We start from the raw sequence: 24,307 nt of genomic DNA on the forward strand, positions 1-24,307 counted from the left end.
ATACATAAACTATAAACTGAATTAACAGGAAGACCTCGAGTGACATCACCGCATCAAAATGAGCACTATATCAGAACAACCTTGTTATACTCTAATTAACATAGCTATCGACACTGAACCATTCAATGAGCTTCAGTTAAAGCAAGATCTTGAAAACGGCGATGTCAACACTAAAGTCGATGCTCTCAAGAAAACTATCCATATGATCCTTAGTGGAGAAAGGCTTCCAGGTCTTCTGATGACGATTATTCGTTTTGTTTTACCTCTTCAAGATCATATGATAAAGAAACTTCTTCTAATATTTTGGGAGATCGTGCCAAAAACTTCTCCGGATGGAAAATTACTTCAAGAAATGATTCTAGTGTGTGATGCCTATAGAAAGGATCTTCAGCATCCTAATGAGTTTGTCAGAGGTTCCACATTAAGGTATGCGCATAAAATTCTTCCATTTACTTTCTAATAGTTATTCCCAGACAATCTTTTCGATCTTGAGAATTGTGTTGAACATTTTTTATGGATTGGTTTTCGAAATATGAATTTAAAAAAAATGTCGATGATGGCTTTACTCTGTGAACGATAACTACAGTTAGAAATGACCAATCTGGTTGCAAAAAGTATCAAGGCAAAGTTGACACAAGCTGCGACGAATATTAATGCCATTTCCCTTAATAAATTTAGTATTTGAGGTGCAATGATCTTAAACATTTAAAATTAATTGTTTTAGAGGAAAATAAGCGTACAAAATTTTGAAAACCAATCCATACATCGTTTTTTTTCATATGGTTTTCATGTTTAGCAGACCAAAATGCATTGGAAAAATTTAGCTTCACTAAAAAAAAAACTAAATGAATAAAGTTTTTTGTTCTATTTCTAGACTAGCGTTATTTGTCAACACAGTTTTCCTGACCTTACTTGTATATAAATACACCATTCTTACCAATAATATGTACCTTGCTCTGTATTTCAGAAGTCAAGCTTCTAACAATTTTTTTACCAATGGATGAAATTGCGTACACTTGAGTTGCCGTACTGTGAAATTCAGTATTGCGAACTCCCGCTATTGAGTACGCCCCCCCCCCCCCCGATAGTGAGAACGACGCTATAACTCACTTTTAGCCACTACTCATTTTTATATTTTATGGTATCATCAAATGTACAATTCACTGTAATTTTAATTCATAATCAAGTACATTCTATACTTACGGTGGAAGATTTTATATTTGTGATGTCTTTCAAAGTTTCTTTCGCTCTCTTCATTCAAATAATTTTAATAATAACGATACAAATCGTCACTACAAACTTTCAGGATGTAAACAGTTGACACGTGCGCACACAGATAGACACACGTATCATCTACACATATTTGAACATAGTAACTAGACGGAGGAGTGGGATCCCCTCATGTATTCTCACTATTGATGGCGGACCTGTGCGAAATGTTCGCAGTACCACGACTCAAGTGTATTTATTTTGTCCTGATGCATATGGGACATCGTAAAATAAGATGTGATTATTGAAGTTTTATAATCATGGTAATAAAATTGTAGCTTGCAGACAACTTCTTGTTAAGGTGTGTTTTTGTGTTTGTGTGTTTAGAAAAGCCAATTATTGCTTATATCTTTAATTTTATTATTTTATTATTAAACTTTTATTCGGGTAAACCCGTTTATACTTCATAGCCACGGACTAAGTCAAGTGACTGATGATATTAGAATGTTATAAATTAATTTAAATAATTTAATACAATGCTTGAAACCTCCTGCGATGAAGTTGTAGGTATACAATTACAAGCGGCCACGAGCGTTGGAGTTGATAATAGTCACCTCTGGATGCTTTCTTAGAGTTACCATCTGCCACTCCATGGGTTTTTAGTCGCTCGCTTCCTGATGGTCAAGAAAGTTTCTTATGATGCGACAGGTGTTTAATAAAACTGCCTTCTGAGCTGCTGCCAATACTGTACTAACTCCTAAATGTTCAAGATGTTCAGTGCACCTTGCTTGCACATTGCCTGCAGCCGAAATCACAATGGGATGAATAGATGCATGATTCACATTCCTCCATATGGTCTTTACTTCATGCCTTAACTCGCTATACTTGTGGGTCTTGGTTGTATAGGTTGATTGCAAATTTCGGTTGAGCGGACAAGCAATGTCCATTATGTAGTCTCTTCCACCTTTTTTCTCGCATCACGATGTCAGGTTAATTGGCCCGGATGTAATGATCCGTTTGGATAGTAACATTCCAATACAAGATGTAATTTTCGCTTTCTAAAACGGACATTGGAATGTATCTATAGAAGGGCATCCATTCTATTAAGAGACCTAGGTTTAGGGCAAGTTGTTGTGTATAATGCCCACTACATCATTATGTCTGTGCGTATATTCTCTCTGAGCCATTAAGCGACAGCCATCAATAATGTGTTCGATGGATTCGTTGGTATCTCCACATAATCGGTACCGGTCAACCACGTCTTGATGTAACACGTGTTTGCGATAATTCTTGGTGCTGACAATCTTGTACTGTATCACAATGACGAATCGTCCCGTCTCTGGATACAGAACACCCTTTCTTAGCCAAATATTGGTTGCCTCACTATCCACTTCATTTAGATCTAATATGTTGGGGTACTCGCCATGGATGTCTTTCTGCCTCCATTGTATTTCTAATTCCTCTATGGTTTCTGCCCTGATATTCAAGGCCCCATCCGAGGACAAATTTAAGGGCGTGTAATCAAGATCCGCTTGACAGATGGTACTGTAAAGCGCAACATTTCGTTTGCTGTTAAAATAGTCACGCAACTGTATAACTTGTGACTCACACAGTTTTTTGACATCTACAACGCCCCTACCCCCTAAATGTCGTGGTAGAACTACGCTTTTAATCGCTGAGTACTCACGTACTCGAAGGAGTACGTGAGGAAAGGAATGGCATATGTGTTGTTTGCCCTGATTTTGTTTGCCGAGTTGAGAAAACTGTTTATAATTCATCTGAGTCTCGTAGTGAAGGCAGTCGTTAGGCTTTTCTTAACTATCGTATGTTGAATACCCTTAGATTCAAGAATACCCAGTTATTTATATGACTCGCCTGCAGCCATTGCCTCGATGTCATTTTCGAACTCGTTCTCTAACTCTGCGGTCCCTCATTCCCCTCTGATTAAATGCACTGTTCTGCATTTAACTAGTCCGAACTCCATGTGGATATCTTTGGAAAACTGCTTGGTGACATCGATCACTTGCTGCAGTTTCTGGCCTGAATTAACGTACAGCTTCAGGTTATCCCTGTAAAGAAGATGGGTCACTTGATGACCATCCTCATTATCATAAATTCTGAACCCATGAGACATGCTATTTAGTGTTTTGCTAAATGGATTCAATGCTAAACAAAACCATAGTGCGCTGAAGGATTTTCCTTGAAATGTACCCGTCGTAAAGCGCATTGATCTAGTTATCCTTGGTTGTCCATGATCAAAATACTTGATTCTTGTACCCCAGAGCCTCATCGCATGGCTTAGAAAGTCAATAATGCGTGGACAGATTTTGTAAAGTTTTAAAACTTCAAGCAAATAGTCATGCGGAATGGAAGGAAACGCTTGCTTGTAGTCAATGTATGCCATGTGTAAGTTCCTTTGAAGCTTACGATAGAATCTTCTTTCATCTGTCTGAAAGTTTTGGTTTTGTTGCCTTCGTGCATTACTTTTCTTGAACCGACGCAGTCTGGTAGTAAGAACATCAAGTCTCTGTCGTTGAGAGTCTAAAATTTCATCCAATATTGCTGGTGTTCCTGCCTCGATGTGCGGAGGGTGGATGATTTTAGTAGCATGGTTCAGCAACTTTCTGGTTCTATTTCCTTTTTTATATGTAGTTGATCGACCCAGTTTGCACCTTATTTTGCTGACGTGCATATCGAACCTGATCTTCCATGGTGGATCTCGATCCCTTGCTGGGACAAAAACTGCATTTGCGGGCCTAGTTTTCCGGCCCAACGTTCTAACGGTTCTAACCTTGCTGTCGAGATGTGCTATTAGTGCACGCAGATCATTTGTGATGTTCATTTTGGGCAGAGAATGCCTTAGTGTAGGTTCTACATATCTGAACTCTAGCAAAGCATGACCAAAATTCCTTTCCAGGTGCTGTAGTTCTTCTGATATTTCCCTATCCACATCATCGTTAGTAATATCCGGATGTGGTTCTAATGGATCCGGTGCATGATGTTCATTACCCCTAGCACCTATGCCTTCAGCATCAATCAAGTCTTCGTTATCCACATCTTCCAAGGCGAGTTCATCAATAGGAAGCTGCCGTTCTACTTCCATTTTGATAGCACCTATTTCCACAGCCGAAAGCAGTCTGTTTACAGATATTGAGCGTTTTTGATCTTCCAGATTCTGCTCATTTATTTTTGTGGCTAGCTCTGGGTATTTAAGTAAGAAGAGTCTATGATGTTCTCTCCTCACACTTTGCCCACATTTCTCTGCCAAAAAATAAAGGCGCACAAAATCTCTGTTCATATGGTATGTCCATTTTCGTCGGTTTTTTGGTTGCTGAACCTCTGTTGATGCCTCTGGTTGTATAAGGTCATCCACCTCTGGAGGATGTGGTAGGGTTGGATCATCAATAGGTTGAGGAAGAACATCAATTGCTCCTGCTTGACCGTTTGTCGCGGCTTTCTCTAACTGATGTTCATTGCCGTCGTTTTTCCACGCCATATCAACCTGTTGTTTAATCTCCATTGCTCGGTCTTCTGTAACATGTAGATTAGTCCTGATGTCTTTCACCTTAGCGACAAGATCTCTTAGTGCGACCTTTTGAATATTAGGATACTTTGCAGCAAATTTTGTTCTTAAATTGTATCCTTTTTCCTTGTTTGTTTTAAACTTCGTACTTTCATAATAGAGACGCACCAATTCTTCTTTCATTGTGCTATCCCAATTGATGCTCTCCCACGGTATTTCTGTCGAGGTGGTTGGCTGCAAATAGCTAGTTCTAGCCAAAGCATCCTCAGCAGGCACAGTTGATGTTCCACTGCTTACCGTTTGTCGCAGATGTTCTTGCTGGGCAGCTGTTTGATTAGTGAAATCTGCCGGACCATCTCGCTGGTCACCATCGCCACCGTCCCGCATGCTGTGGCCCCTAGCGGTGGCTCCATGGGCGCCCCGAGATCAATGTTCAAAATATTCTCCATTTTTCATTTATGGGTTTTGGTGTTCTACTTAGTCCCTCTCCTTTTCGTTATCAGCCTATTTGGCATGGGAAACCCTGTCAGTAGCAATGCTACCTCCAACATTGCCGTCAAAGTCATGAGAGGAGAGCTCAAGCCCAACCGCGACATCAACGCGGTTATTATAATTATTAATATAATAATTATTATCAAATAATAATAATAATAATAATAATAAACCCAAAAAATGCTTCCAAGTCGCTGGATTACAGGAGTTGCCAAACTCCCAATAATAATAATAATTATTATTATATATTCTGGGTTGAGACAGTCACAGCCCCTGACGCTTGGGTGGTCCCGTTGCATCCTCTTATAAGCCTTAAGCGTGGCCCCAAAGTTCTCTTCATAGAGAGAGGACCGCGGCCACGCTGTTGGCCGATATTTCCGACTCACTGATGCAGAAACTGCCTGACAATATTACACGTTTCCCCGCAATCGCGGGGCAGTGACAAGAGGATATGAGTGGAAGTCTCATTGTCTTTTCCGCACAGACGACAGAGGGGACTTTCCTCAAGCCCTATCTTATGTCTGTGGTACATGAGGTTTCCATGTCCTATAAACATTTTTGTTAGGATTTGGACTTCCTTCCTCCCGAGCTTAAGAATTTATTTCGCTCGATGAGGGTTTAGTTTTGAGCCCAAGAGTGTTTTAGCCTGTCTGCAGCCAGAGACCGCATCCCGCTCATTCTGATGTTCCTCGGTCAGCCAACTGTTAATATCTTCAGTGACGGACCTACTGGAAATGCATACAAATGGCTGAGGCCCAGTAAAATTTTCCTTTGTTGCCAGCTTTGCTAACCTGTCCGATATTTCATTGCCCTTGATGTCACTCTTTCCAGGGATCCAGAGCAGAGTGACTCAGTTTTCTGCCGCTAGCTTATTCAGTGCCTCAAAGCCCTCCCATATTAGCAGCGACGTAGGCGTCATTCCATTCAGAGCCGTGATAGCAGCCCTGCTATCTGAGCAGATACGCATGTTTCTTTTCCCGCCGTACTCCATTGCCTTGTAGACGCACTGGAGCAAGACCATGATCTTAGATTGTAGAACTGTTGCGCAAGATCCCATCGCAATTGTGAAGCCCATTCCGTTCCTTCTACGGTATATACCTGCTCCAGCGTTCTTTTTATTCCTGGAGCCATCTGTAAACCAGTTGTCTCCGTCACTGGGCAGTGTGCCTCACCGTTAGCTCATTCCTCTTTTATGGACAGGCTAACCTGGTATTTCTTGTCGAAGAGGCAGTGGCAAGTGGACATTTTGTCCCTGGGCATGCTCAGTGTCGGCCTCTTCGTGATGTCACTTGGTATCCGCATAACTGTCGAGATACTGCTATCGTTTGCCATATTTAGTCTCTAGGCCGCCTTCGCAGCCGCGGCTTGTATGGTGAGATGGAGGGGCTCTAATCCTATTAGTGCCCCCAGGGCCATCGTGGGTGTCGACTTCGAGGCATCAGTGATACCTCTCAGAATCATTCCCCTGATTCTTTCCAGTCGGGTCTTCACAGTAGATAGTTCGACCCTGGTCCACCAGACGCGGCTTGTATGGTGAGATGGAGGGGCTCTAATCCTATTAGTGCCCCCAGGGCCATCGTGGGTGTCGACTTCGAGGCATCAGTGATACCTCTAAGAATCATTCCCCTGATTCTTTCCAGTCCTGGTCCACCAGACGACTGCCGCATAGGTTAGTCTGGGTCGCAGGATTGCTGTGTAAATCCACATAAGTGTCTCCGGTTTCAAGCCCCAGGTTTTTCCTATGGCTCTTCTACAAAGCCAAATAGTCGCTACTAGCTTCTTGCACTTGATTTCCAAGTGCTTGTTCCATGACAGCTTTTTATCCAGGATGACTCCTAGATATTTGGCTTGCCCTTTGATCTCGAGTTTTTGTCTCCCCAGTTTCAATATACCCGTAGTTCCCCACTTATACACTCTGGTAAACACAACTGCACCCGTCTTATTCGGATTGACTGATAGTCCAGTCCCCGTAGACCATGAATCAACTATTCTTAGTGCATCAAGAGTTCGAAACCTTCTTTGAAAATCTGGAAATGACCAGGAATTTTTTCTTTTATTAAAACGCCCACTCTGAAATAACAATAAAAAAGATTATATTAGTAGTTTATTTTATTTTATTTTGATTATAATTACTTATTTTAATAAATATTCAAAAGTTTCCGGAACTATTTTAGAATGATTAATGTTGGTTGCGTTTGTTATTACTAAAAAAATATTTTCGATCAAAATTTAGAAACAGTTTCCAGCTATTTATTATTTTATGCTTTTCTCCTATGCATTTAAATATAAATGTCAGCTGTCCTGATCGGAGCGCCAACTCTCGGATTAGTTCACTGGCGCGGAATCTAAGAAAATATATTACTGCATACAACTACACGGTCAATGTATAGGGCTGCCTTAAAGACATACCCCACGCCAAAAATATGCCAACGCATATTCGTTTATAATGATAATTTGCATTATTTATTTTTGTTTGTGGGTACGTTTGTCACTTTTCATTTCTATGGGAACTGTGTCAAGTTTCAGAGAGAGAGAGAGAGAGAGAGGGGGGGGGGAGAGGGAGAGAGATTGTCAGATTAACAACATATTTATTATAAAGGTCATCGAACAGATAGATAGTTACAAAATATGGACCTGCATATACCTGTTCTTTGAAGAAAGGGCAAGAGAGAGAGAGAGAGTTCTGTGAAAAGGATGCACAGGCACGTTTCACTAGCGGCAGTGCGTTACAAGGTCCTAAAACGGCTGCCTAGTCCACACTTGAGTTCTTTGTTCACGAACGTATAACACTGCACTTTATTGGAGAATACACTTAATTAACAACTAAGGAATTCTGTAAAAACAATGCACAAGCACGTTCCACTAGCGGTAGTGCGATACAAGGCCCTAAAACAGCTGCTTAATCCACACTTCAGTTCTTTTCACGAACTTTAACAATGCGGACTTTATTCGGAAACGACTCAGTTAATCAATCCTACTGCTTGTGACTTTAAATAAATTCCAGACATATGATGATTATTTTCATCTCAGTTACATTTTCTACAATACCGAGGCAAACTACTTTCGAACGAGCTTGGAAACCTGATTTTACATGACTTGAAGAAGATAAGCAGAAGAATCATGCTTCTTGTACGCTTTGTAAAAGAAGTTTTTTATTCGAATCTATGGTTCGTACTGCCGTTAAAAGCCACATGAAAAGTAAAAGACATGAGAAATTATTCAATTTAGCTGAGAATTCTGTCAGTCTTCCTTCCTTTTTTTCCATGGATTTATCGCAAAGCTCTGGAACTTCAAAACTCTGTTCAACAGCAAGTACTAATAATTTTCCAACACTCGCATATGAAACTACTACTTCTCTACTTTACGAATCGAATAGAAATTCCTCACGTTTGATAACGCATTTTAAGGGCTTCAAATTTTCTAAAGATTAGGCGACGGAACCTGAGTCTTTGTGGTGTTTGCAAACAGTCATGAATCACAATTCTTCGCGAAGTGCAGGCATTGACTCTTTTATTTTCAAACGAATGTTCCTTGATAGTGAAATTGCTCTGAATATGAGGTTACACAAGGATAAAATATCTTACACCATAGTATATGACTCCGTATTTCCAAAACATCTCCAAAGTCAAATTATATTTCTCGAACATATTGTCGTCGGTTTTGACGAGAGCTTAAATAAAATAGCACAGAAAAACCAAATGGACTTGCATATTCGTTTTTGAGACATGAAAAAAATCAAGTAACTTCTCGGTATTAAAGTTTCGTGTTTCTTCATCATACTAAAGCTACCGATCTTCTTGACGGATTTAAGGCTGAACTCGAACAAATTAATCATCAGAGAGTTTTGCAGATATCAATGGACGGGCCTAGTGTTAATTGAAAACTTATTCGCCTATTTAAATCGGAGCTGCGAACCAACTTTGATTCACATCAGCAGAAGAGAACTTACACATAGCCTTAGACATTCTTCTCAGCGCTAATTTGCTTCCCGCCACACAGTGGTCAAAATCCCCAAAAAGCTGGCCATAATTAATAAATGTCATCATTTTGGGATGAATTTTCTTACTCGGTGATTTTTGGGGTCGTTGATTATGAACCTGATATTGGTTTTCGAAAAAAAATGGCGGACGATTCTCACCAATTTTGATTTTTCTATGAAAAGAAGGATCATTTAGAGGTTTCGGGTTCGCTGATTACGAATGTAATATTGGTTTGGAAAAAAATGGTGGATATAAAATGGCAGGAGAGCTTTTGGAAAACGAACGTTCGATAACGACGTAGCAATTTTCAGCACCCCTAGAAATTTTACCTTTGACTAATTCAAATAATTCCTTTCGGGTTAAATAAATTCGCTGTTCTATATCTCCATGTTCAGTATCTGGAAAAGTAACGTTTTTACAATTTTATGAGAGGTATGTTATATCACTGAAAATTCTTCTACATTTAAAATAGTTACAATATTTTATAATATTTAAAATCACTTGATGAAATAATGTTATTAATATCCGATTATTGACTATCCTTATATCTCATATATCACTGAATCTTTATTTAATAGTATACAATATGACACATTTTGTTTAAATATTAAGTCGATATTTTGTTACCGTTTAAACAATACGTGTCTTTAATGATCAGATGTATGCTTATACCGTTAGTGGAAGCTAAGAGAACAGTGAAATAACGAAAGTTTACGATATTACGATATGACTAACGTGCACTGCACAATAAGCATTTCAGAGCGCATCTATACAATTTGTCTGAAATAATGTGTCAAGACCAAACGGGCAACTTTGGGAAGCTAATTTTCAAATATTTTTCACGTGAATGTGTAATTCTCCATTGGGAATTGAAAACAGGACCTTACATTCACGAGAACAATCCATGTTGTTTCGCTGGAAGTGGGGAAAATGCGGGAATTGTCCGGGAATTTCGTGGGTAAAATTTAGTAGACACCCTGGTTGAGTTTTTACTGTATGGTTACGTGCTAAACATGAAAATTCCTATAATTAATTTTTATTCCATATACAATTCAATGCGTTCACTGTTAGAAAATTTGTTTTATATTTAACGTAAATTTATATCAATTCATTTGCATTTATTTTACAAATTCTTACTAGCGAATTCCTATTCTTTAGATATTAATTTTTATTGACTTTGGTATTTTCGAATCCATCTAATTTTTGAACAGTTTTCGCTTGAGTCCCATTGTTCAGTATCAGGAAACTATTTCTCCAAAGTAGTTATCCGTATGTAAGCCAGACACATGTATTGTATTAATTGAAAAAATCAAACTTCCTAAATGCATTACTCAAAATAATTTTTCTCAGATGTCAAGACATTAATTTCCTTGACTCAACAGGTTTAAATTAATACATTTGTTTGATTCAACGAGTAATAAAATAAATAAAAAATTTAGATTGTTTCTTTGCCTATATTTGGAAAGGAAAATAATCTAAGTAGATTGTTTGAAAATGACCCACTCAATTTTTAATTATTTTTAGTTCAAAGACACAACTGTCTAGCCCAACAAATCTCTAATCAAGGTAATGTGTGTTTGTGTGTAGAGAGAGTGTTGATACATTGTCACGCGGCCATTTTTATTTAAAATTAAATAAGGTCCTATAGGCCGTGTACAAGGGTAATATAAAAAAACAGACGTACCTTAGGGCACCAGCCTTTATAAAGGCAATCCTGAAATCCTAATATCCAAAAACTTTCGGATGTTCTAGCCTGAATTTAACCAGAACGATAAAAAAATAGGATGCGATGGCCTACGATATGTGATAAGATAAACGAAAATCTCAAAAAATGCCTTAAAATATGCTAGGTCAGTCGTTAGATAGAGGGGGAGGTTGCTTAAATGAAAATCAACAAACGGCTTAACAAATGTTCATTAGGACTTACTTGTTAAAGGGGGGGGGGGGGGGGTCGTTAAAATAAATTTACATAAAAATTAGTAAGTGAAAATGCCAGCCGAAGCAGACCTCGGGACAGGGGACATGAGAGTTGGATAGATAACGACAATAGCTGGTCGAGAGGAATAAACCCATTGAGGTAATACACAACTATCACAAACATGTCAAAATCCAGAAAAAATTCAAGGGTCAACTGAAATAAAGTAATACCGGAAATTCTATACTGTGTTGGTTAGCCGGGAAGATAACGAAAAAGGAGGGGAGGGTTGGCGTCGGCATTATCACCAAGCGGGATGAATAAATGACAAAGAAACGAGAAAATACTTGCTCAAGGTCGGGAAGTTACGCGAGAAAAGGGTCGAGACAGAGGTCACAGACGGTACTGACATTTAAAAAAAAACAGGCGTAGAATATGTGAAATAATCCATTAGTCACTAAATTAAGGAAACATGGAGCGGAGAGGAAATCACTAGTCGGTACTCCATTATTTAAGAACTATTCACTAAACATAGCGATACAGCCAAGGGTTATTATAATTCTTGGACTATTTAAAAAAGACAGTAAAAGGCTTGACTGAATCACTATAGGGAAGATTAATGTCCTACCTTAAAAAGAAATAGATGTTGAAAAAAAGTTGAGATAGGTACTATATAAACTGCGGTCGACACCTCGAGCTTACAAGTGTTACTGCCTGAGACGCAGTCAATAGAGAAACCGATGATGCCACACGCCGCTGATCTGCCTCGCTGTTGTCGCTTCTCCTCACAACCTTCCTTCTAGCCGTTTGACCGTTTCCCTTAGGAGCGAGATCTGCCACATGTTGGATCCGAACCACAGGTCTTGAGGCCGATAAGGGATGGCTAATTCTTGGCCGATGATTGGCGGATGGGAGCGTACTGCTGCCCCAGGGGGATTTGCCACCAACCTTCGAACGATATTGAGAAACATATAGGCGTTAACAATTGTAAATTTTCTCATATAATGTACATTTGGCGGAAATGCCTGTCCACTGACGGACTTTGTGGTCATTTCGCCCTGGATCTATTCTCAAGTTTTAGATTAAGAATAGCCCTTAACGTTAGAAGGATAAAATATTAAACTCTCAACGGTACGACAAACTGGGCCGAATTGCCTATCTATTTATAGATTTTGTAGTCAATTCGCCCTTCAAATTAGTACTATTAGTACTAATACCAGAAAAAAAAACCAGAATCAGCCTGAACGAAGTAATATGAAGGTCTCTGGAGTGTAGAAGCGTCGCTAAAGAGATGTGACAGCGAATCCTATTCGACGACGCCACAGGATGCAGAGACTCTGGAGCCTTCCCGCCCAAGAACGCAAAGTCCTCACGGTAGTTGTATACATATATAATTGTATAAAATAATACTAGGCGAAATCAAATGATCTTAAATTAAATATTTACAAAATGCAATCATGGAGTACCGAATATATAACCCTTCGGTTATACATATATTTTTTCGGATCGTTTGATTTACATGGAATTGATATTATTGTCAATAACTTACAGTCTGATAAGTGGCACGATGCTCGTGGGGGCTAAAGCGTAGGTCTTGGATCCACTCCGTCGGTTTGCGGGTTCGATTCCCGCTTCGCACTCTGGAAGATCCGCGGCGGCCCATGCGGTGAACACTAGCCTAGCAAGGGAGTTGTTCATCTCTGGAGAGTCGTGGGACCGGTACCTGTAGAGAAAAAGGTTTTCTCTAAGTACTTAAAGCTGTTGCTCTTGGTGGTTCGGAACCCACTTTAAACTGTAGGCCCCCTCCCATCACCAAGTAAGTGTGTTCGGGATGTGATAAAGGAATAGGGAAGAAAGTACAAGAAAAATGTAAATCCTTCGAGGACACATTAGGAGCTTCCTTTCGAACTTACAGTCTTATTCACTGATGGACGTTTTTGCTTGAGATAATTCCTCACCCTTTTGTTTTATTGAAGATTTTGCGTTTGAAGGAAATTCTGTTTGTTCTAAAACACTTAGAATTTTATTTTCTTCATTAGTTCTTTCGTGTAATACTTCTTGAGTTTTAGGTTCATTTGGTTCATTTTCAGCCTGGTCCATGAGTGAATTTAAACTTTGATTGAATTGCGTTTCTCTATCTACCTCAAATTCATTCGTGTCGTTTATATTAAATTTTCGTTTTCAGAGGTATTTTCTTTTCTAGGATTCCATCTGTACTCAGAGGAGAATCTGGAGAGACAACGTGAAAAGGCAACCTGGATTTTTCTGTGGGTAGTTTTATTGTGCCTATAGCGGAAATTTTAGTTTGAGCAAATTCCGATATTTCTATGGATTCATTTTCATTTACTGATAGTTCTTTGCTCAAGGGATCTAGTTTTATAACATTAATATCGATTCCCGCGTCAACTAAAAATTATGCTTTCGTTTTATTAAATCTAGGGGATGAACATTTTACGGGCGAGATTCTAAATTAAATTTTGCATCGAAATTTTTTCGTATTTAATAACCAATTGTATTCTTGTGTGACGTTTTTACTTCTCTGTCCTCATTTGACGCTTTTCTTTCGTCTCAGTATTGGCGGCGTCTCACAGCGCGGTGAATTAGAAAATTGTGGTTCACAATGATCCAGAGCCTACAATTTTCATCCTATTCCATCTTTTTTGTTTTTACTTAAAGCTAATTAAATTCTGAAGAGGTCTGTCTATGGCGATTTTCTTAAGAATTCTCTTTTTGTTTGTTATTCAAGTTGCAAAATGGCAAAAAACCATAATTTGGCATATTTGAGCTGCCTATTCTGTAGCATTAATTGATTTGACCTCAAAATGGTGAAAAACTGATAGATTTACAATAGATTAACAAATCATAATAATTTAGAGAAAGTTCGTGCAATCTGTTCAATTTTTATAAACAAATGTATGAACAAAATCGATTATTGCTGTTCATTGAAGCCTGGAAGTTCTTTTCATCGCGTTTTTCCCCGCGAAATCGAGTGAAATTAGTGTTTCGTTCAAATCAAGCACTGAAGTATAATTTTTTTGATTGTCATAAACAAATTTAATGAATAAGCGCCTCTTTATATATAAAATGCGTTTTTTCTCCGCAATCATTAGGTTTTATTTAAAAAATGAAAATACCATGACAGAATTGGACAATAAAAATATTTACCATTGTTATAAGCAATACTTAATTGTTCATTTTATCCTTAAATTAATATTTTGATGGAAGAAACTGACTTTTGACAATATTTTTCATTTTTAGTAACAATTCTGGTCAACAAATGCATTTAATAGACGCTTTCAAATAGGAAAAATCTCTTTCTTGATGAAATGTTGATTATATAATAAAAAATGAAATTCCTACGACTCAAGAGTCGTAAATAATGAAAGTCGGGAAAATGAGATGATTGAGACAAGAATGGGCAACGCTGCTGAATACCAGAATTTTTCGTCCAAAAATAGTTCAGCTTCATGATTTCGTTCATCCTCATTGTTTATAATATTCGAAAAAGGTGTTGAGTCTAGACGTTGAATGTTTTGGGTGTTAGTATATTTTGTAGGAGTTTCATTTTTTATGATGTAATCAACATTTCATCACGAAAGAGATTTCTCCTATTTAAAAGCGTCTATTAAATGCATTTGTTGATCAGAATTGTTAATAAAAATGAAAAATATTGCCAAACGTCAGTTTTCTCCATCAGAATATTAATTTAGGGATAAATTGAACAATTATGCAAAAAAGTGGATTAAATATTTTGATTGTCCATTTTTGTCATGGAATTTTCATTTTTGAAGGCAAATCTAATGATTGTGCAGAAAAAATGCATTTTATATATACAGAGGCGATTATTTATTTAATTTTTTTAGGAAATTTGTAAAATTTAGATTTTGAGGAAACATTAATTTCACTCTATTTCGCGGGGAAACACGTGAGTAACAAACTTGCGTAACAAACAGTGTCTTTTTTAGCAAAATCGCCCCCCCCCCCCCGCAGACCTCTTTGGAATTCAATTAGTTTTCATTAAAAAAAAAGATGTACAGTTACGGTTGAGTGGAACTAATAATTCCCCAACATTAAGATATTTATCTTCAAGAGCTGACCGAGTTCCTGATGTTAGGCAAGTAACTCTATCGAAGAATTCACAAACATTTCGTTCTCGATTCATTCGAATAGTTGAGATTTCATGTAAATACCATGAGTAAGTTTTACGGGGTGCAAATCGCTGTTTTAGGTGTTTAATTAACTCGTCGAGTGTTATGAAAGTTTTTCCAATAATTCTTTCTGGTGCCGCTCCTTTTAACCGAGCTACGACCGCCTGAAGATACTGCTTTTCACAGTTGGATGACACTGATGATTCGCCGTTTATAGTATCTTGTATGAACTAGTATATTCTGCCATAACAGGGGATGTTTGCAACCCCTTGTTGTATGGAGAAACAGTCGGCCATAGATGTTATAATTTATTCACTAAGGGTGCAATTGATATCGCCAGCGAATTGAGTTTGATTGAATTTGTCAGGCATTTTGTAAAATTGTGGCGAATTTCTAAGAGAAGAGAGAACTTATTCACTCGATGTAAGCATAAGTTGCAACGAATTAAGCTGCTTTAATTTTTAAGATAAATTCGTATGAATTGGCTTTTGTTTAGAATTTAGGGTTAAATAATTCGCCCACGTTGACATTAAAGTAGTTTGTGTGAATCGATATTATTGGCTTGGATTTCTGTTTGTCTAAAATCTGGGATAGATAGTTAGTCATTTACTTTTGAGAATTATTTGTAGTCAATTGATTCTGCAAACAGATAATTTGTTTCTAAAGTTTTCTATAAACGCGCTTTGATTACTGACTGACAGTTGCGTTCATAGTTCAGTAGAAAAAGAGATAAAGGTTAGACCAGTGCAACTAATGCATGAAATGTCAACGAAAAATTAGAGTAAACTGTCTGATCGTAAACGTATGCTTGTCACTCAGCGACCGACTGTCATCGTCGAGTAGAAAGAGGCAGTAAACCTTAGACGTAGTTAATTTGTTTAATAACGAATAGAAAGATGTCGATTGTGTCTATTAATTGAAGCTGAAATTTTAACTTTCTTTTGTCGTAAAAATTGAATGAACTTGAAAATATTAATTCTGTTGTAGTATTTCCATCCACGAGTGATCAATTTCTGAAACAGAGATTCTTACAATGGAATTAACTTGCTTTCCTATACTCTTAGGAATCTGAATGATACATGCAATTAAAAGGTGTGGCGTATTGTAGCTTGTCTTCATGCCACAGTTTGAATAGGCTGAAGCATTGCAGAAATTTACATTTTGGGAATATTAAGACCGAATAAAGGGATTGAAATTGCAAAAAGGTTAAAAAAATTTCGAATTAATTAGGTTATACCCCTTTTGTTCCCTTTTACTTCCAATTTCCTCACTGTTGTGATTTATTCTTATCATTTTAAGTTCAAATAATGAATTTAGATTTTTGCTGTTTTAACCTCTTCACTTTTACAATCTTGCTAGAAAGGGTACATACAAGGTCAATTCATGGTATTTTCGTAGTTTTATTAACGATGGCAGAGCTTGCGATCGCGCGAAGTATACCGACGCCTATCATGCACTTCGAACTATGCCTTGCCCCGAAAGGGACCGTGCAAAGTATCTAAGAAGGACTTATACTGTTAAGTACCTCCGAAATAGCTATCTTAACAACTAGGGAGAGGGAGAGAGAGAGATGATGGTCAGATTAACAATATATTTATTATAAAGGTCATCGAACAGGCTGATAGCTACAAAATATTGACTTACATTTACCTATTCTTTGAAGAAAGGGCAAGAGGGAGAGTTGTTCTGGGAAAGATGCACAGGCACGTTTCACTAGCGATGGTGCTGCGATACAACTGCTTGAGGCTAAAGGCAAATTACAAGGGTAGTGCTAGGGTTTATATACGCTGGGGACTTCGAAAAAGGCACGCTCTGATGTATTTGCAAAAAATCAAGTTCAATGCATTTGCGAAGCAGTGTTTTAAAGTGTTGAAAGTATAAATATACTCGTATGATTATAATCCTAACTATAAGTGTTTTATAACGGTACAGTTTGCAAGTTCAGTTTCTCAATGATCGAGCATCGGTATCCTCCGAGTTCTTATCCCTCCATGGTAACACTGTAAGTATCTTATGGTTTCTATCTTAACGACCGTAGTACAGTTGCCATAGTTAGGCTCAGACTCACAGAAGATCGGTAATACACGCTTGTATAATTGGTGGCGTTACACTGCTTCACATGGGATAAGATAGTTTGTAGAATTGTTTGAATTGTTTAAGTGCCAATATAATTTTGTAATAAGTGACAATACGGCTAGCTACTTTCCAATGAGTCCTTTGAATGCTTTACGGCATTTTGTATCTTCTTGTTATAACTTGCTATGATAAATGATGCTCAATCTTTATTGCCACCAAGTCTCTAGAAAGCAACAATTGGTAATCCAATAAATTTAATATCGCCTCTTGACATCAATTGCTGCTCTAGGTGTTTCTACGGAACTATCATAAATGACTGTTCCGGTCTTGTTACTCAATGCTCTAACTTTTGTATTGCAAGCTCAAGATTCTTGTATTAATGCAAAGCCGCTTGTCCCGCTGTCCAACGTCTGCTTAAGATAGTAGGTGCTCCTTTAGCATGGTGAAGGTTTATCTGGCTGGAATGCAGACTGAAAGAGGTATATCAAATTCATCCTCTCTCCGTTTAAATTATTGGGTTTTAGATTGCTATTGTATTAAGTACTGCCGTTGGTTCCACGAATAAACTAGGGATCTAAACTAGCAATTTATTGGCCTTGGGAGGTCTTTCCTGTCGATCACTTTGATCTTAGCTCGCATCCAAGGTTGTAATCCGCCAACAGCTTCAATGAGCCAAGATCGAGAGCCTTCGTGAAAGCAGATGGCGATAAGGATATCATTTTTAATTCGGAAAACTTCAAATCTTGGCATGAGTTCTCCACGTTTCACCCCATTGATTTTCTTCTCTAATGCCGCTTTAATTGCGTTGGCGTGGTCGTCATCGAGTCTGGTATGACTATCGTATTGCTAGTATTACTATCGGCATTACTGTCGCCAGGGTTACTCCCAGATGGGTCCCCACTTATAAATTTCAAAGTATGTTTTAAGGGTCTTTTGGAAATTTGCATCTTTTGGGGAAGATTATAGTAATGACTTAGGGAAATAAAAAGTTCGACCCACAAGAGCCCCGCGTGCAAGGGTAAGACTGATTACTAGCCCCAAATTTTCACGGGCACGGTCAATCTACACCTATGGCTTAGGGCGGATACCAAATTGAGTAAGACACTCAATAAATAACCGTTCGTAGGTCACCACATCAACGGTGGGTTTTTTCGTAGTCGTTATACGGACCGTGGGCCATTCCCATCCCGATTCCAAACTGGATGTCGGTATCCATACACCAGCAGGCCAAGGTCTGCTTAACCTCCTTGTACCACATGTTTAAGCCTTCCCACTAACTGCAAGGTGTTGCAGCCCCTAAGCGAAGATTTTTTTCTGATAATAATGTTTTCCCTAAAACTCCTACAGATCAGAAATGCATCGATTTTAATTTGTTAAATATTGAAGCAAAATCGATCATGTTTGGCTTAAAAATGGTTTTATTCGATATAAAAAAATCAACTTTTTTGCAAAAGCGTTTTTTTTGCGTCAATAGAAAAAGCCAATATACAAGAACCTTACAATGAAAGTTCTAAAATGGATCCAGCCCCATTGTGAGAAAAGTGTGAACCCTGTTTAGCAAACGAGAAAAGATATCAACATCTGATCCGAGTTTCCTTGCGAAATCTAATTGGGAAAGGGCACGATTGATTTAAGTGTTACATAGTGTGGGAAATCTTTGCTATCGATATCACTTCAGGCGTCTAACAAATAGAAGTTTTCTACGTGACTAAAACATTAGCATAATCCACAACTTTCTATTACTTATATCTTTCTCTTTAATCCACTTTAGCCGACGGATGCGCTACAGTAGTTTTAATTGCAACAGCATCGTTATGTCACCTTTTTCGAGGACGTGTATGGAAATTGTATTTTAAAGAAATATTTTACTGTTTTTTTTTTGCACGAGTTAAATATATTTAACTTCACTCTCAAGGGTAAAATAGCAACTAAGTCAAGAGCCTAATCAAATAAAGATTTTATAAATAATTAAATACGATGTTTGAAATCCTTCGCGATGATGTTGCAGGTACAAAATTAGGAGCATGGTGTAGTTTGGAGCTCGTCTTTTACGCGAGTGCGAGCTTTGGAAGTGACTACAATCGACTGTGAAGGCTTTCTTAGAATTACCATCAAGTTTCTTACAATGCGAACGGTGTTTTGTAAAAATGACTTCTAAGCTGTTGTCAATACCGTACTAACTAACAAAATGTTCGAGATGTTAAGTGCATCTTGCGTGCACATTGTTTTGCACTGTAACCGACATCACAATAGGATTAATATATGCATGTTTCACATTGTTGTCGAATGCCATGTCAATAATGTAGAGTCTTAGGTTAGGTCAAGTTAATGACGTGTAGTGACTGCCACAATATTATGTCTGTGCGTATATTCGGTCGACATGTACAAAGCCCCTACCGCCTCGATGTTGTTGTAGAACTACCCTCCCAATACCGAATTATGCTGGTGCATTCGATGTTTTGCTATTTATACGTGAACGATCCTGTTTAACCTCTCAAGGTTGGTGTTTGATCATTTGATGAGCCCATAGGTGTACGTAAGGACAGCGATGGCATAAGTGTGCATTGCCCTGAATTTATTTGCCGACTTAAGAGAATTTTTCAGAATAAATGTAAAGCTTGCGATGAAGGCAGTCGTTAGGCTTTTCTTAACTGTCGTATGCTAAATACCCTTAGATACGAAAATACCCAGATATTTATATGACTTGCTCTCAGCCATTGCTTCGATGTCATTCTCGAATTCTGAAGGAGTCTCCTTGAAAGGTACCCATCGTAATGCGGTATCAATCTACTTATCCTTGTTTGTTCATGATGAGAATGCTTTATTATTTTACCGCTAGGAAATCATCGCTCGACTTGGGAAGTGGATGAAGCGTTGACAGTTTTTGTAAATTATTAATTTATTAAATGTTATTATTAATAACATTTAATAAATTAATAATTTACAAAGTCTTTCCACGTTATTAAATGTTATTATTTTTATTAGTATTAGTATTATTATTATTATTATTATTATTTAGAAGTTGATTTGACGAAAGTGTGTTCGTCAAACTTTATTCAAGCGGATGCTTAAACTTCATATTATAACTAATTCCTTAGAATTCCCACAGAAAGCTTAAACAGATCAAGCAAAACTGCATAAAATATTTTCAACTGACAGTTGAGCCTAAATTTAGTCTTTTTTAATCTTTTAATGTCAACACCTTCTATCTGAACAATTAATAATTTATTATTTTTACAGATTTCTCTGTAAGTTAAAGGAACCAGAATTGCTCGAGCCTTTGATGCCAGCGATAATAGCGTGCTTAGAGCATAGACACTCGTATGTTCGACGTAATGTAGTTCTTGCGATTTTTACCATTTATCGCAATTTTGAGTTTCTAATACCAGATGCTCCGGAGCTAATCGCTAAGTATTTAGAGGGGGAGCAGGACATGTCCTGCAGGAGAAATGCATTTCTGATGCTTTTGCACGCTGACCAAAACAGAGCTTTGGCATATTTGACTGCTTGTCTAGATCAGGTACCCAGCTTTGGCGATATCCTTCAACTCGTTATTGTGGAACTAATTTACAAGGTAATTAGATCGTTCGGCTCGTCTATGTCAAGACTGAAACCTAATCCAATGCAAACGTGAGAAAATTAAAACTATTTCAAAACTTAATTTATTATGTATTTGCAGGTGTGTTTAGCTAATCCTCCTGAGCGTGCACGCTTTATCAGGTGTATTTATAGTTTATTAAACTCACCAAGTGCTGCTGTTCGATATGAAGCAGCTGGCACTTTAGTTACTCTTTCTAGTGCACCGACGGCAATAAAAGCTGCTGCTTCATGTTATATAGAACTTGTTGTTAAGGAGAGTGATAACAATGTCAAACTCATCGTGCTTGATAGGCTGATTGCGATGAAGGAATGTCCCTCGCACGAAAGAGTCATTCAGGATCTCGTCATGGATATTCTTCGCGTTCTAGGTCAGAAGAAACATATTTATTTTAATTACTAACCGCGTTTGAACTGTGGAGTACCTAACTTTTTTATGTATTGCACTTTCCTTCCATTTCCTTTTTTACAACTACCTAATTCTTTCCTAGTAGGTTTATGCGTAAGTTAATTTAATTTTTAGCTTGTTTATTCAGAACCGTGTTGCCTACATGTAATTAAATTAATTTAATTAAAGTTAAATTATCTAGTATTTTAAATACAGAACCAAATTACCACCTCGATTTTCCGATAGCTCTAGCAGTTCTCGAGATAATAACAAAAAAGTATAACCCTAATCTTTAACCTTTATAAAAGGAAAGTATAAAAGAGTATTACTGTAGAGCAGTCGGAAACTGCTTTGTTACTGGAGTGCGATAACTCGAAGTTAAAAGTGCGGCCTACTGCGCTTCGCTCGGAGTGAAAGGAACAGACTTTGGCGCTCGAGTGAGAAAACAGTTCCTCATAAATGTGTAATGTATAATGTAATTTCTTAAAGGTGTTGACTATTTACACTTGGTGTTTTTTATTATTCATGGACGGCCCTGGGCCCATATATAATGAGCGGATACACTTTTAGAATAAAGTAAAACAAGTCACCAAATATTCGGGGCCGTACATAGTCCTGGGGTTGATATACTGGGAAAATCAATATTTTATGTATGTCTGAAAATGTGCCTCAAAGACGCTTATGCTATCCGCCCTCGCTTCATAGGCCTTGTCGACATCCGTCTACTCACTCGGAGCATTTCTCCGTTCAAAAAAATAAATATTTTTAACCAAATATATATTTCTTTTGAACAACAGGGTATTATATAATTTATCAACCTCAGAACAACGTACGATCCCCAATTATTATGTGAGTTTCCTTAAGTTTATTTAAAAAGTTAGTCCGCGTATAGAGCCTTATATGTAAAACCATAGAATTGCAAGTGTGACTAACCAACATGGAGAGATGTTGCAATATTTTCAATCATGCTTTTTTAATGAGTTAGAAAACGAATGTTAAGCACCTGGGATCAAACTAAATTATGTTTTAGATTAGATGATAAACAGTTTCTGAAAAGGATCTATTTCATTATGAAATTAACTCATTTGGAATTTAATGTGAAATTTTATTTTCGATATGTAGATAATACTATCTTATATAGTCCTCTGCGAAAGTTACAAACAGTCAATAATGCCCTAAACCGTTTCCATTCAAGAATTCAAATGATCAAAAATATATATTGAAAGAATCAACTTCATAGGCTTCACTATTGGTGGATCACGAGCTGGATTTAGGACGTCAACTAAGATTCTCGAGTGGAGGAAGATTTTTTCTACTGCTACTCTTGACTAGATTTTATAACGAAGGTTTCTTCTTTGAATAGTTTTTGGTAAGCGTTACCCGTAAATATGTCAAACCAGAATACTTCTGTTTCTCCGATAAAGAGTTGGCGCGTATTGTCGCGCGCCATCATAAGTTCACGTCTTTCAGTGGGAACAATGCTGTGCCGAAATAGTTTTGTCCTGAGTCCATAGTATGAATCACACACTTCCATGTACCGTAGTTTGTGCGTACCCGATATCTGCTCGCCTCCATCCCGAGATTCAATGTTCAGGTGTATCAAAAGCCTCAATTCATTCTTGAAGGACCATACGTTTAAGTTTAGCACAAAAAAGCTTAAAAGTCCATTGTTGCAGGAGGAGAACAGAGTGCAAAGCAAGTAATCATTTGTATTGAAAAAAGTACTGCACGGATTCGTTCAAATAAAGTTATTCAATTAAGTTTTAGTCAGAAAACACAATTTTAACAAGGAACTGTAATGATCGCTACAAATACGTATTATCCATGCCTAGGAGCATCGTCTACTTACTTCCTACCACCTAGGGTGTCTAGCGACCTTGAAAACCTTGAAAACCTGGAATTCTCCTTGAATTTTTTTTGAACATGGAAAACTTGAAAATAACCTTGATTTTCTCATGAGATCCTTAAATCAATTTTTCCCCTTTCAAAAACCGTTATTTATTTAAATGCGAGAAATAATTTAAATCTTTTAGTCTATTATGAAAGAAACATCACGTTTAACAGAAATCTTGCTACTCAACACCTTTTCAAGATATAACCTATCTTTTTCTCATTACAGAATAAATAAATACATTTATAGCCATTTTTGATATACGTTACCAATTATCTTATAGATTGCAATTAACAGACTTTAATATTGTGAATAATTCTATAAATTTTTTATTTTGTCTCCGCTAATATAGAATGCCAAAGTATTCAGTTTCAGAATTAGAATGAGTCATGGCAATACAAAGATTTTTCAAAGGGGTTTACCACTCGGCTTTCGATTACAAAACATTTCTAAAAATTTCAAAAGGTTTCAAAATAGTTCAAATATTTTTAAATATTTAGAAGGATTTTTAACATTTTACTAAGATTTCACGGATTTCAAAGATTTATGAAAGACTTTTACATCAGATTTCAAATACTTCAGAACAATTTCACAACGTTTTTAAAACTTTCAAGAAATTTTAAATATTTACAAGTATGCAACACACCAGATTTCAAAGATTTCAAAATCTTTCGAAGATTCGAAATAATTTCAAAAGGTTTCAAAACGTTTTAGGAGATTTAAAAAGATTTCAATAAGATTTGAAAGCATTCAGTAATTTTAACTAGCAAAAAAGATTTCAAAAAGATTTAAGAAAAATGTCGCAAATGTTTTAAGAGATTAAAAAAAAATTTGACAAAAATTCCCCAAAGATTTCGAACATTTCATAAAGATTGCAAGGGTTTAAAAGATTTTAAAAAGGCATGTACACCAGATTTCAAAGATTTCACAAGCATTTCGAACATTTCCAAACATTTTTAAACTTTCAAATTATTTCAAAAATTTCAAGGATATCAAAGACGACTTATGTTTTCAAAAAATTAAGAATTTGTTTATTTATCGTTCTGCTTTTTTTCTAAAATTGTTGGTTAATACAAACTAAAATTACT

General features: G+C 37.1%; 1 protein-coding gene across 2 annotated transcripts in view; it reads left to right on the forward strand.

The window, feature by feature from the left end:
- The window catches only part of LOC117172318 (coatomer subunit beta), a 135,305-nt gene that overhangs the window by 47,591 nt on the left and 63,407 nt on the right, over window positions 1-24,307 (forward strand). For both annotated transcript variants that reach the window (XM_033360100.1, XM_033360101.1), the window contains 3 exons: window positions 29-426; window positions 20,584-20,917; window positions 21,023-21,311. In XM_033360100.1, the coding sequence (XP_033215991.1) occupies window positions 59-426; window positions 20,584-20,917; window positions 21,023-21,311 (991 nt within the window). In that variant the 5' untranslated portion in view covers window positions 29-58. The remainder of the gene's footprint in view (window positions 1-28; window positions 427-20,583; window positions 20,918-21,022; window positions 21,312-24,307) is intronic.

Source organism: Belonocnema kinseyi, chromosome 5 (genome assembly GCF_010883055.1).
Source record: "Belonocnema kinseyi isolate 2016_QV_RU_SX_M_011 chromosome 5, B_treatae_v1, whole genome shotgun sequence".
Taxonomy (NCBI): Eukaryota; Metazoa; Arthropoda; class Insecta; order Hymenoptera; family Cynipidae; genus Belonocnema; species Belonocnema kinseyi.